General features: G+C 42.4%; 1 protein-coding gene across 4 annotated transcripts in view; it reads right to left on the reverse strand.

Annotated features, from left to right (window-relative positions):
- The window catches only part of raph1a (Ras association (RalGDS/AF-6) and pleckstrin homology domains 1a), a 356,622-nt gene that overhangs the window by 28,542 nt on the left and 309,732 nt on the right, over nucleotides 1-18,348 (reverse strand). For all 4 annotated transcript variants that reach the window (XM_034185831.1, XM_034185830.1, XM_034185828.1 and 1 more), the window contains 5 exons: nucleotides 9,941-10,062; nucleotides 9,758-9,823; nucleotides 6,358-6,501; nucleotides 1,091-1,201; nucleotides 288-386 (listed from right to left, as the gene is read on the reverse strand). In XM_034185831.1, the coding sequence (XP_034041722.1) occupies nucleotides 288-386; nucleotides 1,091-1,201; nucleotides 6,358-6,501; nucleotides 9,758-9,823; nucleotides 9,941-10,062 (542 nt within the window). The remainder of the gene's footprint in view (nucleotides 1-287; nucleotides 387-1,090; nucleotides 1,202-6,357; nucleotides 6,502-9,757; nucleotides 9,824-9,940; nucleotides 10,063-18,348) is intronic.

Raw genomic sequence — 18,348 nt, forward strand, 5'->3', positions numbered from 1 at the left:
GAATGTAATAGATAGTGTGTAATGCACTGTTTGTACTGCACACAATATCATGCACAAAGTGTAATACATGGAGTATAATGCATGGAGCATACTGCACAGCGTGAATAGCACAGAGTGCAACACACAGAGTGTCACGCATGAAATGTGACACACACACTGTAATTCACAGAGCACACAGAGTGCACCGCATGATGTAGTGCAGGAAGTGCACCGCATGGTCCAACAACACACTGCAGTATATGGAAGAGGAGAAACGGATGGTATTTTTGGACAACATAAGCTGTTACCTTGGCAACGCGGATGCTGTTGATCCATTGGTGGAGGGTTCTGACATCATCACAGCAGAGATATTTGATGTACTGAGATTTCTTCTGAATCTGAGGGTGCTACACACACACACACACACACACACACACACACACACACACACACACACACACACACACACACACACACACACACACACACACACACACACACACACAGAGAGATATATACATGTCAAAGTAGAGTCTGCGATTTGGTAGAATTGGAGATTCTACTAGTAGAGACTGCAATCTACCAAGCCATTCATTATCATGACAAGATGCTATCTAGACATAGAATGACAGCACTACCTTACTGTGGAATGTGAAAATCAACTTCACATTAGAGCCACATCATGGTGAAGTGATCACAGTGAGAAAGTAAGAACTTGTAATCATCGGAAACTCTACTAGTAGAATCTCCAATTCTATCAAAACACAGTTTATACTTTGACACACACACACACACACACACACACACACACACACACACACACACACACACACACACACACACACACACACACACACACACACACACACATATACATATATATATATATATATATATGGGGAAGATCATGAACACTCCACCCAGAAAGGACCAGGTCAGATCTGAAGCCAGGGCCTTCTTACTATGAGGCATCAGTGGCAGTCTTCATAATCCAACTGCATTTAAGACCACTATTAAAAATGTGCTGACTGAAATTCTGTCAAGATAGTATTATTCAGGTGTTGTTACTGGGTCTAACCACTAGATGGCGACTTGTTGGGAGCGTGTGTACCTTGAGTACCATGCAGTAGTCAGTGGGAGCCTTGTACTTGTTTTTGTAGTTCTGGCCATGGTAAATGTTAACGTGATCCAGCTGAAGGAAACACACCAGGTCTCTGGAAGCCTGCACATATGCACACACACACAGAATGTCAACCGCATGCACACACACACACACACACACACACACACACACACACACACACACACACACACACACACACACACACACACAGAATGTCAATCCCACGCATGCACATGCGCGCGCACGCACGCACAGACACGCACACACACAGAATGTCAACCCCATAAACGCACATGTGCACGCACGCACACACACGTCAACCTTCAGTGATGTCATATCCTAAAGCTGGGGCATCGACGGATGCTGGCCATTTTGAGAAAAACTGATCATAGATTTACCAGAAACACATTTTAATTTTTAAAATAATGATAATTCTTTATTACCACAAATACTCCATACCACATATCGAAAAAATTGACTGCAATGTTTCATTAACATCCATTTTTTTTGTTCAGTCAAATTTTGGGTCCCATTGTTGACAACACTTGATGTCCATGTTTTATTATTTTTTTGTGTCGGTGAGAAAGCAGCGCAGATTGATCCAATTATGCAAGAGTGTGACCTCGACGGCTTGAAGACAAAGCAACATGAGGCTCACAATCTCAAAGGGACAGCTGTGGTGTGGACACAGGACTTAGCACTGCTAGCTGTTACTGATGTCTATGCTTACTGGCTTATTGACTTCGGCTGGACAAATCCAAACATACGAAGTGAAGCAAGAAGTAGCATCGGCCAGCAGGACAATATTTTCTGTTGAGTGTTGTCGGCCGCTTAAGGAAGAGTCAAATTAGCAGGAGGTGGTTGTGCTGCTAGGTATGCATTTATTATTTGTTACTTAGTTTATCCAGTCTGGTTTACACTTATTGGATGTACTTTTAACACTGGCTGCTCATAACACCCCACAATGACATCATCATCATTTTTTTTTTTATTTTGGAAATTTGTTTAAAGTAAAAAAAAAAAAACTAAGAAATTACATGTACACACCCATGTAAGTATTCACAGTCTTTGTTCAAAACTTTACTGATGCACCTTTAGCAACAATTACAGCCTCAAGTCTTCTTGAATATGATGCCACAACCTGGTGCACCTATCTTTGGGCAGTTTTGCCCATTCCTCTTTGCAGCACCTCTCAAGCTCCATCAGGTTGGATGGGGAGCGTTGGTACACAGCCATTTTCAGATCTCTCCAGAGATGTTCAATCAGATTCAGGTCTGGGCTCTGGCTGAACCACTCAAGGACATTCACAGAGTTGTTCTCAAACCACTCCTTTGATATCTTGGCTGTGTGTTTAGGGTCATTATCCTCCTGAAAAATGAATCGTCGCTCCAGGGTGGTGGTGGTGTCTTTTTAATAATCTGATTTAAAATCAGAGCATTTGGGTTATTTCTCTCAAATAAGCCATCAGTCCTCAAGGATGTTTACAGCAGGAGGATGTTTGAAAAGATGTGGAAAACTGTGGGACTTTGGAGATGTTTAACATAAAGGGCTCATCCACACAGAAACAATCTGCATTTCATTGACACGCAACGAGCGTTTTCGGAGCTCCAAAATGCTACTTTCTGAAAACAGGTCCCTGAGTGGATAAATCACTACATGCTATCTTTATCTTTTCATGTGTACAATCAATACAAATTTTGTGAAATGATGATGTCATAGCCCCAACCTTTCTAACTTCAGCCGGACTGCAAGAAGCTGTATAACAACAATGGACTACAGACTTGTGCTCATGCTACAGATGCTAATGATGTTATTGGCACCACTACAGTAAAATCTTCTGCTCCTTTTCAACTACAAGGAGCAGCAAACAGTCATGTCGTGTAGTTTAGTCGACTTTCAATCCAGTGTGACTCAAAACAGAATTTTGACTTCGTCGTCAGTCCACACCATCTCAACTTTTGCTCTTGCCATCAAGTTCGCCATCAAGCGCTCTTTAATTTGGGATTTTTGTGCATTGTTGTGGTGTACATTTTATTTGCATTTATTCTGTTATTATCAGAGTTTACTTTGTTTAGTATTGGCTCAGTTTTAGGACCCCTGCTTTTCTCGCACCTGTTGGATAGATACAATGGTGATGTTTTGGGATTACTCTTTGCTGCGGTGATGACACTCAGTTGTACATGCTGATAACTGCAGGTAATCTCAGGCGCTCTACGATTTTAGAGAACTGTCTGGCTTCAGTGAAAAACTGGATGTCAAGAAACCTCTTATTTTTAAATTTGGACAAGACCGAGATGATGGTCATTGGTCCTACAAGTCAAAGACATCAGTTTAAACAGCTGATGATAATCTAGACTCTTGTGTAATATGTCACAGAGCTATAAGGGGAAACTGAGAAGTTCTGAGCCTGACAGAAAAAGTAGGGCATGGATCCCCATGTTTTGCCTTCTAAGAAACCAACACTTCACAAGAGCAACATACAGTTTTGACTCACTGGGTGCAATGTTGAGAAATGTTGGTTTCTTCAAAAGATGGAGAACCACACCCTACTTTTTCTGGGTCAGACTTAAAACTTCTCAATTGCCCTACATAAAGTGAAAAACCTTGGGGTGGCCTTTGATCTCACACTGCCCGTTGACCTACACCTATTGCGAGGATTCGTCCCATCCCATCTATGACTGATGCAGAGACTGTGATCCATGCCTTTGTCTCTTCTAAACTGGACTACTGCAATGTTCTACTCTCTGCCTTGCAGCATTAGAGGTATCCAATTTGTTCATAAAGCTGCTGCTGCTGGAGCAGAAAGTTTGGTCACATTACACCGATTTTGGCCTTCATTCACTGGTTTCCTGTCCTTGTCAGGTCAGATTTTAAGGTGTTGTTATTAACAGACAAAATCATTCATGGTCTAGTGCCTCCCTGTCTGGCTGACCAAATTAAACCAGATGTACTGGCCAATGTTCTGTGTTTTCAGGTGGCAGGATTACTGTGTTCCCCGAGGGTTAAAAAGTCAGCAGGCCACAGAGCTTTCTCTTATCCTGCACCTGTTCTGTGGAACAATCTGCCTGCTGAGATCAAACAGTATGAGTCATTCAAGACGAGATTAAAAACACATCTGTTTTCCCTTTCACATGACTAACATTTTACTGTTATACTGAACCATTTTTCATTGTCTTTCTCATTTCTGCCAGTAATAATAGAGCAGATCTCAGCCTTATTATATCTAAATTCTGGGTCTGTTAGTGAAGCTAAATGGTAGCTACCAGCAAGCACATTAGTAACCTCTGTGGTTCTCTGCTGGAATTGGTTTGTGTGCCATTAGTTCTGGCTGACTCTCACTTTCTTTGTTTGAGGTACTGTCAGAGGAGTGATGTCTGATTTTACTTGTTGAACCCCTGGTAGAGGTCGCAGCTGAGCAGTTGCCAGTGGTGGGCACAGTTCAGCTAATCCGATAGCAGATAATTATCAAAGCTAATGTTTTTGCTAGTGGATTATCTTTTCGGATAAGTTTTAAAACCATCACTGGACCAATTATCTTCCAATAAATTTAGCTCCGAAAACTTTCAGTCCGATAACATTTTTTTTGCTGGTAAAGTGAGGAAAGTTTAACGGTCAAAATGTTGTGATTGACATAAAGCCTAAAATAAAACATTTTAGTCTGTCTGTTGTGTGTTTATTTACGGCAGACTGGCTGTCGCTTGCTGATGATGTCATTAAGCGCAAAACGTGATTGGCCGGTCGACACAGGGAGCATTGTGGGTAGTGTAGTTCAGGTTCACTTTGGACGTTACAGTTTTCGTCCCTTGTCCCCTGGAAATCTGTTGCGAAACCCATCACACATCATGCAAAAAGAATGATTTAAATATCTAAAGGACACTGGATTACTTCAATGCATCTAAACAAATGACGATGGCTGCCAGAAGTTAAGGTTTTGTAAAATCTCAGCGATCACTGACCAGCTTAGTAGGTGGTGGTAAATGCACCTTAAGCTGGTGCCATCCGCCGTTGGATGCAAAAGAAGAAGAAGTAGTGTTATTGTCCGCTCGGCACAAAAACAAAATGGACTTTATTTCTTTGTGGCTGACGGTATCACCAAGACTTGGTGGGGGAGAGGAGCTCTCACGGCGCAGTTGTGTACAGACGTTTCTTTACTGTTTAGACCGTTTTGGATAATCTCAGGATGATTAGGAAGATTTTTTTCAGATGAATCCCACTGAAACTAACAGGTAAGAATTTATATTTACTACGTGTCTTTTACTCTGCCAATCAATGCATTAATGGATGTATTTCAGTTGTTTAAGCCGCAGAAGCGTGTGAAAAAAGCAGCAGCTTTTTAGTTCATAAATGACAGTGTATATAATACCGAGATAAACCGTGACTTCCAATACTGTGTTTTACTGCTTTTGAAAGATGATGACAGTCTTTGTTTGTTTGTTTTTTTTCCATTCATTTTTCGTGCGTTCTTGAGTTTATGATCCTTGAATTTACCCAACAGCCCCTTCGGCACTTAAAGTGAAAGTGGTTTATCAGAAGCCGACAATGTAATCTGATGTGGCCGTGTCTGAATCAATACTAAAAGTTATCGGTTACGTGGTTATCTGTAATAAAGATAATTTTTTTAGCAGTTCATCCGTCATTGTCATAAAAGATAGCTTTTCAGTTATCTGATTATTGGTTATCGAAAATAACTTTTTGTTTAGCTGTGCCCACTACTGGCAGTTGCCAACATCTCTGTCATCACGGAGTATGACATGAACAGTTCCAATGACTGATAACTGGACTTTTCTTTTTATTTCATTCTTGTTTTACATGTTTGAAAATTCTGAGTTGCACTTTGTATTTGATCTCAGGTATTGTTAGAATCGCCTAAGCAGTGGGTCAGTTGCCTGAATCTGACCTGCTTGAGGTTTCTTCCATTTTAAAATAAATAAATAAATAAATAAATAAAATGCCAGAGGGAGTTTCCCTCACCACTGTCTCTTACATGCTTGCTCAGGGGGTTTGGTGAGGTTAGACCTTATCCTTATGAAGCATCTTGGGGTGACTTATGTTGTGATTTGGTGCTATATAAATACATTTCAAGTGAATTCCTACATGGCTGCAAATGTGAATACACATTAACAAATTTCGTAATAACTGCACAAGACATATAGTCGCATAGTGTGTGTAAACTGCAATGATTACCATGAAATTAAAATGGTTGGCACCTCAGTACGCACACACGCCTTGGGCTTCACACACCCACACATACACACCTTGGCTTTGCCCTTTGGGACATAGTAGATGCCAGAAGCTCTGAGCAGGAAGTATCGTTTCTTCCACGACTTCTTCCCATCATCCTTCAGCCACAACACTCCCTCCATTTCTGGAACGGACACTGAGCTGCCGCCAAAGCACTCCTGAGACACACAAACACATCAGACAGAAAGTGTTACTGTGTGGCTGTAGTGATTCTGATCAGCAGGATCCTCTTGTTCAAGCCCACAAACATTCAGAAGCAGATAACACACAAAGGAAACACAGTCAGAGTGCTGGTCAAATCCTGCAGAATCTAAATATAAGGATATGTTTGGCCTATGAGCCTGGTCAGGAGAGAACAGACCATACAGTAGGTGTCTTGAAGTTGTCATTACCAACAAAGGCTTTTGTACAACGTATTTAATAAATTGCATTAAGCGGGTTCAATACTTTTTCTCTGTGACTTGTCACATTGTTACACATAATTTATGGGCATCTGTGGTTTGATTTCTTTGTATGTATGGATCACTTGGGTTGTTACCGACATCTGGTGAAAATCTCATCTCAGTAGCACCTTTAGAAATATATTTAACAATAAAAAATGGTGATGTGTTCGATACTTACTTTACCCAATGTATATGGGTAAAGTAAGGCATCTACCCTACCTAAAAATGTAGACAATACTTTTCATGCCATTTTATGTAGTCTAAGAAGAACTGTACAAGGTACATTATTATTGTTATTGTTATGTCAATCAATAAATCATTGTCTCAGCTGAAGCAATAACAATGGAAAAGTTATGATATTAATTTACAGAGAAAGACCAAAGTTTTCTAATGTGAGAAATTTTTTTTTTACTTCAAAATGTCAAGTACAGTAAAGAACGCTCGTCAAGCTGCTCTCCATAGCCTGACGTGCACCTCCCAAAAATTGAAACTACACGTCAAAACAACAGAGACCACAAGGGCTGTGATTGGTCAGTTTTACACCTTCCTCTCCCATACTATTTAAAAGTTTTTGCAGTGTGCGTATGTATTCCTTTAATCCATAACCCTAACCCTACTCAAATCTTGCTGTTGTGAATTCTTCTTAAGACGTTGGTATTACATGTTTTTATTTTGAAGTCCCATTTTGAGGTGCATCACACACTTCTGTGCTTTATTTTGGAATGTTGTTCGGGTGTATGTGTGGTAACCTCCAGTTTAGGCACGACTCCACGATGGTCACACAGCTGGTCAGAAGTCTCTGATGATGTGAGTTTTTTCAGTTCATTATGTTTCAGGGTAACTTTATCAGTGTCTGAGGTGTGTGTGTGTATCTGTTAGTAGCAGGTAGAGATACACTGTGAATCGTTCTGTTGGTCCTTAAGATGAGTGTATGTGAGTTAGCTCCCAGGTAGGTCAATGCTAATCTTAGCAAAGGTGATCTGTTGGGCCCAGTTATATTTTATATGCAGTTAGAAGCTGTTATTTAATCCTGATCTGGTTTATTTACATTTACTTTAGTAACATTTGGATGTTTATTAGTTTCAAATGTGCATGTATTTCTGTTGAATTATTTAATACTCCAGCTCTGTTATTTACTGTTAATTTTGGAGCAAAATAATTTGGATTAGTTGCACTAATGACATGTATTTTGTTTTTATTTTTGTAGAAACTTCTGTCCAACTTTAAGTGTTCATGATGCCAAACTCCATTCATTCAAAGTAAACTTCAACCTCATCTGATGACTGTGTGTTCTCTGACCGGTGTTCTGTCGAGATGAGGTGCATCGTCGAGATGAGGTTCCTCGCGTCACTGCACGTGTGCACTGAAAAAGTTACTTGACGAAGTTTGCTTATTTTGATGGGCAAGTAAATGCATAAATTGTTCATCCGAACATAGTAATGTATAAAATCTACTCACTATAAAACAACAAGTATTTTTAACCTGGAGTTAGCTTATTTCAACAGGCAAAATATACATATACATACATTTATGCTCCTAACGTAAAATACAGAAAATGTTTTACATACTAGGCTATAAATGCACTGAATACAATTAATTAAAAAAAAACTATGACGGAAAAAACAACAAAAAAATGTGCATGCGCAGTTGTACGTCAAGCGAGTTACATCATCAATCAATCAATTTTTTATATAGCGCCAAATCACAACAAAGTTGCCCCAAGGCGCTTTATATTGTAAGGCAAGGCCATACAATAATTATGTAAAACCCCAACGGTCAAAACGACCCCCTGTGAGCAAGCACTTGGCTACAGTGGGAAGGAAAAACTCCCTTTTAACAGGAAGAAACCTCCAGCAGAACCAGGCTCAGGGAGGGGCAGTCTTCTGCTGGGACTGGTTGGGGCTGAGGGAGAGAACCAGGAAAAAGACATGCTGTGGAGGGGAGCAGAGATCGATCACTAATGATTAAATGCAGAGTGGTGCATATAGAGCAAAAAGAGAAAGAAACAGTGCATCATGGGAACCCCCCAGCAGTCTACGTCTATAGCAGCATAACTACGGGATGGTTCAGGGTCACCTGATCCAGCCCTAACTATAAGCTTTAGCAAAAAGGAAAGTTTTAAGCCTAATCTTAAAAGTAGAGAGGGTGTCTGTCTCCCTGATCTGAATTGGGAGCTGGTTCCACAGGAGAGGAGCCTGAAAGCTGAAGGCTCTGCCTCCCATTCTACTCTTACAAACCCTAGGAACTACAAGTAAGCCTGCAGTCTGAGAGCGAAGCGCTCTATTGGGGTGATATGGTACTACGAGGTCCCTAAGATAAGATGGGACCTGATTATTCAAAACCTTATAAGTAAGAAGAAGAATTTTAAATTCTATTCTAGAATTAACAGGAAGCCAATGAAGAGAGGCCAATATGGGTGAGATATGCTCTCTCCTTCTAGTCCCCGTCAGTACTCTAGCTGCAGCATTTTGAATCAACTGAAGGCTTTTTAGGGAACTTTTAGGACAACCTGATAATAATGAATTACAATAGTCCAGCCTAGAGGAAATAAATGCATGAATTAGTTTTTCAGCATCACTCTGAGACAAGACCTTTCTGATTTTAGAGATATTGCGTAAATGCAAAAAAGCAGTCCTACATATTTGTTTAATATGCGCTTTGAATGACATATCCTGATCAAAAATGATCATCATCTCCACATGTGCAGTTGCGCAAGGCAGCTCATCTCGACGGGTGACGTCTTCAAGTCTGGGGTAGAGCGATGTGCGCATGGGCACGCATGCGCAGCAGCGTGACGCACCTCATCTCAAGGTTCACCCCATCTCGACGGGACACCGGAACTCAGTGGTGGTCAATTACATTAAATAACCGGCATTCAGGGTTTATACCCAACACTTGCAGAATCTAAATATCAGGATATGTTTAGCCTTTCAGCAATCACAAGAGCCTGGACATGAGAAAACAGACCAACCTCTAACAGAGCTTCTTTATTCCTTTCAGCCATCTCACACATCTCCTTCCGTCCCAATAAATAGTTCTACAGCAGACAGGAACCAGGAAAAACAAAGAATAGATTTACACAGACAACAAGCCTTAATCAGCACATTCAACTTGCTTTGGGCATCACCCTGTCTGTGTGTGTGTGTGTAATTACCTGGGGGTTTTTGAACAGAGCGTATTTCTCTGTACGTTCTGTGAACATCAGACGGTTCTGACTGTCTCTGGTCCAGTTCAGTAGGTTTTCCACCAGGTTCTCATGATCCTCATAGATCCGCTCTGCACATGATCAAAGACATTTTTCAGTTCATGTTTGCATGATCAACACTGTAACAGTTAAACTATCCTATATATCCCAGCTGGCAAAATAACCCATTAACTTTGATTAATTACAGAGCAGCCACTCAATGAGAGGGTGCAAGGCATCATTTGTGCACTGATATTAGTGGAAAACATTAGTGCTGCAAAACAACATCATTTCACCATAAAACTGGCCACGATCAGGTGCTTCTTGAGAGGAATTATCAGACGAGTTGTCCAAGAGCCAAGGACCACTTGTGGAGAGCTTCAGAAAGACTTGGAATTAGCAGGCACAATTATTTCAAAGAAAACAATAAGTAATTCACTCAACCACCATGTCTTGTGTGCACATTCAGCACACAAGACTTCATTGCTGAAGAAAAAGCATGTTGAAACTTGTTTAAAGTTTGTTGCACAACATATAGACAAGCTTGTGAAATACTGGGAGAACAGTGTGGTCAGATGAGACCAAAACTGAACTCTTTGGATGCCCAAACAGCATGTTTGGAGGTCAGATGACACTGTACATCAGCCCCAAAACACCACACCAACAGTGAAGTTTGGCAGTGGGAACATCACGGTGTGGGGCTGTTTTTCAGCATCCTGCACTGTCAAACTTCAAAGTAGCAAACATATCGAAGGACAGATGAATGGAAAAATGTACAGAGACATTCTTGATAAAAAAATCTGCTGCCATCTACCAGGATGATGAAGCTGAAACAAGAGTGAACATTTTGGCAAGACAATGATCAAAACACACACACAGCCAAGGAAACTCTCAATTGGTTTCAGAGAATGAAAATAAAGCTGCTATAATCGTCCAGCAAATCACCTGACTTGAATCCAACAGAAAGTGTATGGAAAGAACTAAAGATCACAGTTCGTAGAAGAGGTCCATGGAAGATTTGATGACTGACCGTGTGGAAGAATGGGCCAAAATCACACCTGAGCAATGCAAATGACTATTTCCTCCATACAGAAGGTGTCTTGAAGTTGTCATTACCAACAAAGGCTTTTGTACAAAGTATTTAATAAATTGTGTTAAGCGGGTTCAATACTTTTTCTCTGTGTCATGTCACATTATTACACAGAATTTATGGGCATCTGTGGTTTGATTTCTTTGTATGTATGGATTAGTTGGATTGTTACCGACATCTGGTGAAAATATCATGTCAGTAGCACCTTTAGAAATATATTTAACAATAAAAAATGGTGACATGTTCGATACTTACTTTACCCAATGGGTAAAATAAGGCATCTACCCTACTACCTAAAAATGTAGACATTACTTTTCATGCCATTTTATGTAGTCTAAAAAGAATTGTACAAGGCACATTATTATTATTAGTCGTCTTCTTCTTATTATTATGTCAATCAAGAAATCACTGTCTCAGCTGAAGCAATAACAATGGAAAAGTTATGTATTAATTTACAGAGCAAGATCAAAGTTTTCTAACGTGAGAATTTTTTTTTTTACTTCAAAATGAAAAGTACAGTAAAGAACCCTCTGAAGCCTGATGAAACTGAAACTACACGTCAAAACAACAGAGACCACAAGGGCTGTGGATTGGTCAGTTTTACACCTTCCTCTCCCATAATACGTAAAGGTTTTTGCAGTGCGCATATGGATTACATTTCAATCATGGATCATATAGAAGAATGTTTGGCAGAACAAGTCTCCAAGTATGACCATCTTAACAACACCGAGTCAAAAAACTACAAAGATGTTCACACGACCTGCAATTCATGGAAAGAAATGGCATGTACCGTTAGTTTGGAGGCTGACGATAGCAAGAAGAAGTAGAGGTTGTTGAGGGACAAAGTAGTCCAGAAAAGAAAAAAATGACCAGCAGCAGTAACGATGCAAGTGGAAAGTAAGTCCCTGCCTTGTTCTTCAAGTGGCGCCCCATACTATTCCGGCGATAAATTCCATTGTGACACCCACTATTGCAACAGTGAACTTTGAAAGAGTCATGCCTATGGCAACTTGATTGCGTGGCCATGGAGTCACGGAGTTGCAGACGCATGAATCAGACTTAAGTGTCTTGTTGAAGGACACTGAAAGGTTGCATGAGTGGGATCCGAACCCAGGTCTACATATTGGCAAGTCAGCTCCTTACCCAATGAGCTACCTACTCACTCACAGATCAGTATTTCAGATGTTTTTGCTAGAAACGAACACTGTGGACATTTGACCAAAGTCAAAAAAAGGACCATCCAGATGGTAATCAGCAACAAGTCCAAAACCAGGGTCTGTCATGATATGGGGTTGTGTTAGCACCCTTGGCAAAGGTAATGTACACTTCTATGATGGCAGCATTAGAGATTCAAAGATTCAAACAACTTTATTGATCCATAAAAGGGCAATTCCTCTTCACACCCAATTACCTCAAACAAAACTACAGCAATTAATCCACAATTATTACTCGTTGAATGTAATAATGGCTCACATCAGAATTAAAACATCCGCACATATACATTTGATTTGTTTATGTACGCTAAACTTTGAAACAGTCTGTCATCTGAATTGAGGCAATGAGTGTGTTGGGGCTGCAGCAGCATTTCCGCTGCGCGGGCGATCCGGGCTTGAGGGGTGGGGGTGCTCCAGCTCGTGCCGCGCGGCCTCCTGGGAGTGGCAGAGTGGAGGCTGGGGTTGGGGGGGTAGGGACAGAAACACAAGGGGGTGATAGGGGTGGGGGGGAGGTGTGCATCAATCTCTGTCTGTGTGTGCATAAAGTATGGAGTTGCCTTGACAACAGCAGGCTGTGAGGGAGAGCAGATAAGAGGGGAGCCGAATGCTTCACCAAGCCTGTCGAAATCCTTCTGGAGGAAAACAAGCAGGGTGTTTTCGACCTTTGATAAGGTTGCCATGTTTAGGGTTAGGCCGAGAGACACATAAACTCCATTTGCAGCTCCTCTGACCGTCGGAATCCAATTTATGAATATTCCCTGGTCTCCAACATCTTCCTTTGCAAGGCAGATATTTGCTCTGAGATGTTTTCCAACTTGCGTTTGAGTTCAAAACTTAACACAGTCTGAAACTGTACCGCCTTGCCCACTTCATTAATCATGATGGACAGATGTGGGGTTGTGGTTCTGGTAGCAGCCGTCTTGCTAATTTTCTGGTAGATCAGGGCAGTGCATAACCCAATCAGCCCCAGCCCTCCTACCATAAAAGCAAATAAGAATAAATCTTCAATGTGTTCCACGGAGAGTGGTACCAAGCACGCAACATGCCACTTCTCCCAGGCGCTGAAAACATAGCCCGCAGTATAGGTTCCATCTGAGCAAGCAGGGTCCTCCAGCCCCGATTTCCTTGTTGAAAAAATGGTGTCAACAGCGTTGAGAGACCAGCTGATCAATTCCATGGTTATTCCAAATATAGCATGAAGAATTCACAGTCTGGTGAAGTTGGGACTTTTGAAGGTTGGAGCAGAGAAAGAAAAACACAGAGGAAAGGAGAAAGGATGAGATGCAAAGTCCCAAGCCAGAAGGAAGTCCCAAGCCAGTGCAGCCATGCAGAATAGTACACTGAGATTTTCGATATGCTGTCTCAGGGCCTCGTCACACTTAGCATGAATGAGGCAGAATCTGTGCCTTTCAGTCCAGCCCGACTGCAGGCTGGCTGACATGCACTGAGCAGGTCCATCTGGAGCCATTCCAAAGGTGACCATTTATTCTCTTCATACTGTGATGGCTTGGTAATACAGTTGCAACACCAGTCCTTCATATGCGTTACTGTGATATGATGTGTATTACAGGTGTGACAGCCCATTCAGCCATGCGCGATGCAGCATGGCTCTGAGACACCCCGACTCACTGCGCAGCTCACCTGACCGTGCTGTTACAGATACATGGTCATGCCCTCTCACAGGTTACATAATGTATGTGAATTATGACCATCATCATAGCTGTAACATCATGTGGAGCTGTGCGGTGCACTGCCCCACAGTGATTCAAAGGCTCTGCATGATGCGCCACTTACTCCCATAATGTGCATGAAATTACAGATCCATTGTCAGTCCACCTTATGTGTTAGGAGATGCATCTGTAACATCATGTTATCATGGCTGTTAGACCCCATCCAGACGGTTGCACTGTGATCACAGGCGGCGTGTGACAGCATGTCACGGAGACTCACTGACGTGCGGCACCTGAGATCACAGTGTAATGCCCACAATGAGCATGATATCACAGATCCATTGTCAGTCCACCTCATGTGTCAGAGGCTGTATCGCCACACATGATCGACACAATGATAGATACAGGTACATTATCTGTCCCATAAGTGGGAATATCACTATACGTGTAATCCTGGGCCTATTATGGATGACAGCCGTTCAGCCGTGCACGGTGCAGCACGGATCTGAGACGCACTGATTGGCTGTGACACACGGTGTATTCAATGTGACTGTGCAATGTTCACGTCTAGTGCACATAATGATTGCATGCCACAGACTTTGCACATTACAATATTTTCTTTGCACCCCTGAACATGATGCACAGGGGATCCCGCTCATCGGGGGTACAATCAGGACGTGTTGGCAGGATTTGGCATGCCTGACTCATTTGGAGCTTCCCTCGAACTCGATCACAACGCTTCAACTGAATTCAAACAGCGGTATGACTGCACATCAACCGCTATTCGACGTGTCCCCAGTTCAATTGCAGCTAACAGTAGTGTGCATGTCACTACATTCAAGCTGGAGGTGCGATTGTCCCCGACTGTGTGGCATGCATTCAGGAATGCTGTATGAGGTTTTCAAATTCGCCTGACTGTAGTTCAAATATCCATTCGCGCGGCATTCGGGCTCATTCATGCTCTTGTGTGATGGGGAGGACAGTCAAGACATTTGGAGAGTTGACGTGCTCGAACAATTCGTACAGCCCCTTGAACACAGTCCAAATGCTTTGAATTGTGTACAAATATGACTGCAGTCATACTGCGGTACTACAGAAACTCGACTGCCGTTCAAATGTTTTCCAACACTAGTGCAACGTGAATGTAGAGTGCATGTGCTCTGGCACACAAATGTGCCGACTGCTGTAAGTATGCTGTACGAGGCGTTCGAGTGCAGCTCGAATGTCAGCGACTGTCATTTGAATCCTCATTCATACGGCATTGTTGCTCTGGTGTGACAGGGATATTAAAGATGACTTTTCCAGAAACATCCATGCATTTTTCAACAAGAGAATGCAAAACCACATTCTGCACACACACACACAAGGCATGGCTGCATTTTTGGAAATGTACAGGTATTACAAGAATTAATTCTTCCTGCTGCTTTTCACTGAAGGTTTTTGTCCATTTGGTTTGGGATTATTATTGTTATTATTATCATCAACGCTGAATTTTGAAGTGGATTTGCATGCTGACAAAAATGGGCTACATAACTGAAAAAAAAAATGAATGAATGAATGAATTAAATTAAAAAAATGAATTAATCAGTGTCCTGGAGGTTTTTGCAAGCCAAGATGTATCACATTTAATGGATCAGTTTCATCCCTGCAGAGGCCATACTGCAGGGTCAGAGGTTACAAAGTGAGTAGCCAAAAGTCAGTTGAGCATCAGCAGCTACTGACACCACAGACTGAACAGAAAAGGACCAGATGCTGACCTTGGGAACAATATTCATGGTTCAAATTTTTAAGGAAAGGATCGGTTTTATGTTTGACACGATGAGGCAGACTGAGTTTAATATTATCTTCTCTCTGGCTGTGTCGCTGCTTTGCTTACTCGCCCTTTGGCAGAAGCCCTGTAGATGTAGGTCAGATCACATACATCAATGCACCAAACCAACATTGTGTATGTTATGTGGAAGAGCAGAGAAGAGTGTGTGCATGTCTTTCTAGCAAAGCCACCTCAAGCAGCATCACCTCAAGTTAAGTCTGGGAACATGCGCTGGTGCTGCACTTCGCAGCATCCATGACACCACAGAACCATCTTGAGCACTGTATGTCAATCAAGCAGGCAGACAACCAGTCCACACTTACATCTTTCTAATAAACCATGTATCTGCCACAGCCAAATGAAACGTGGGTGTGTCCTTGACCTTGTCCAGCAATTGGAGTCCTGAACACTCAGGCACCTGCATGCTCCATCATGCACAGACAAACCCACTACGAGGTCTGTGAGAAAAGTATCCGACCTTTTTATTTTTTTCAATAACTATATGGATTTGAATCAGGTGCGCTTGCATCAGACAAGCTTGAACCTTTGTGCGCATGCGTGAGTTTTTTCATGCCTGTCGGCTGCGTCATTCGCCTGTGGGCAGGCTTCGAGTGAGCACTGGTCCACCCCCCTCGTCGGATTTTTATTGTCAGTGAAATGGCTGAGAGGCTGCCGCTTTGCTCCCTGAATTTTTTTTTCAGAAACTGTTAGAGACAGCCAGTTGGAAACCATTCGAAAGATTCAGTTGGATTTCGGTGAAGATTCTGTCGGTATCACACGGATTAAGGACCATTAAAACTGGATTAAAAACGGCCCACAGCGGTGGAGGGCGCACCGCGCCCCGAGCGGCCATCGACAGGCTGGAACGAGCAGATCACTTCCAAATTTAAAGCGCTGTTGATGCAGGACGTCATGTGACTAGCAGAGAAGTTTCAGAAGAGGTCGGGATCAGCACTTTATCGGCACATTCCACTGTTAAAGGAGATTTTGTAATGAAAGACGTGCGGACGGATTCACGCGTCGGGACGCAGCCGCTCACAGCCGCTGGACAAACAACACCTCCGTGTTGGAAGTCTCACAGGACAAGTTGGAACATGCCGAGCTGTTAAACAACTTCTCGGATACTCACTCGACTGAAAAGCCATCAAAAGCCGTCTGAATCTTCTGAATGGTTTCCAACACGGTGTTTTTTTTTTGTTGCGCGCAATGAGCGGCTCCGTGCCGACGCGCGAAATCCTCCCCACGTCTTTCATTACAAAATCTCCTGTAACAGTGGAATGTGCCACAAAAGTGCTATGTCCAGCTCTCTTGCCATTTCTGTGGTAGTCACACGATGTCCCAGATCAACACAGCGTTCACTTTAGAAATGATCTGGTCGTTCCAGCCTGTCGATGGCCGCTTGGTGCGCCGCGCGCCCTCCGCCTCTGTGGGCCGTCTTTAAAAAGGTTTTAACACTCCTTAATCCGTGTGACGCCGACAGAATCTTCACCGAAATCCATCTGAATCTTTAGAATGGTTTCCAACTGGCTGTCTCTAACAGTTTCTGAAAAAAAATTCATGGAGCAAAGCGGCAGCCTCTCAGCCATTTCCCTGACAATAAAAAATCAGACGAGGGGGGTGGACCAGTGCTCACTCAAAGCCTGCCCACAGGCGAATGACGCAACTGACAGGCGTGAAAAAACTCACGCATGCGCACGAAGGTTCAAGCTTGTGAAGCGCACATGATTCAAATCCATATAGTTTTTGAAAAAAATAAAAAGGTCGGATAGTTTTCTCACAGACCTCGTACATGGCCAAAATGTTGACCCTGACACTCCCTCACAGAGCAAATGATACACAGTAAAATCACCAGTGTAAAACTAACATTGACAGTGTTAAACTGACACTGCCAGTGTACATATAATAATAATAAGAAATTGTTTGGAACATACTGGAGCTTTTTGATGCTCCTGCTCGGGTTCCCGATGAGGCCACTGTGGAAGTGAGCTCTATACTGCAGTGGTGCAGCTCAGAAACAGTCATTTAACATTATTATTATTATATTTATTTATTTTATTTTTTTTTGTCTTGGATCATTTTCATTGTGTCCAGATGCTGCTGAGTCTGGCTGTGGTAAAGACTGCCATGAATGAAACGCTGTGACTCGCTAAACTTTTAAAGCTCTGGTTGCTCCGATCAGGTCTGCTGATTTGATCAGACCTGATCGATCAGGGCGTTTGATGAGCGCACCGACACGCAGCAAGTGCGCTTTTATTTTAAAGAGTCACAGCTCTTTTCAGGTTTGATCAGACCTTATCAATCAGGGCGTTTGATGAGCGCACTGACGTGCAGCGAGTGCACTTTTATGTTAAAGAGTCACAGCTCTTTTCAGGTTTGATCAGACCTGATCGATCAGAGCGTTTGATGAGTACACCGACATGCAGCGACGAGGCTTTTATTTTAAAGTCACAGGTTTGATCAGACACAGAGAGTGAGGGAGGGCGCGCACGCGAGAGAGAGCGTGAGCGACCAACCTGCTTTTTCTGTTGTCTTTCTGGATTTCTGAGTTGAGGTTCGATTCCCTGTTCTGATCACACACAGGTGCTGTGGGCTGC

Source organism: Thalassophryne amazonica, chromosome 14 (genome assembly GCF_902500255.1).
Source record: "Thalassophryne amazonica chromosome 14, fThaAma1.1, whole genome shotgun sequence".
In the NCBI taxonomy this organism is placed as follows: Eukaryota; Metazoa; Chordata; class Actinopteri; order Batrachoidiformes; family Batrachoididae; genus Thalassophryne; species Thalassophryne amazonica.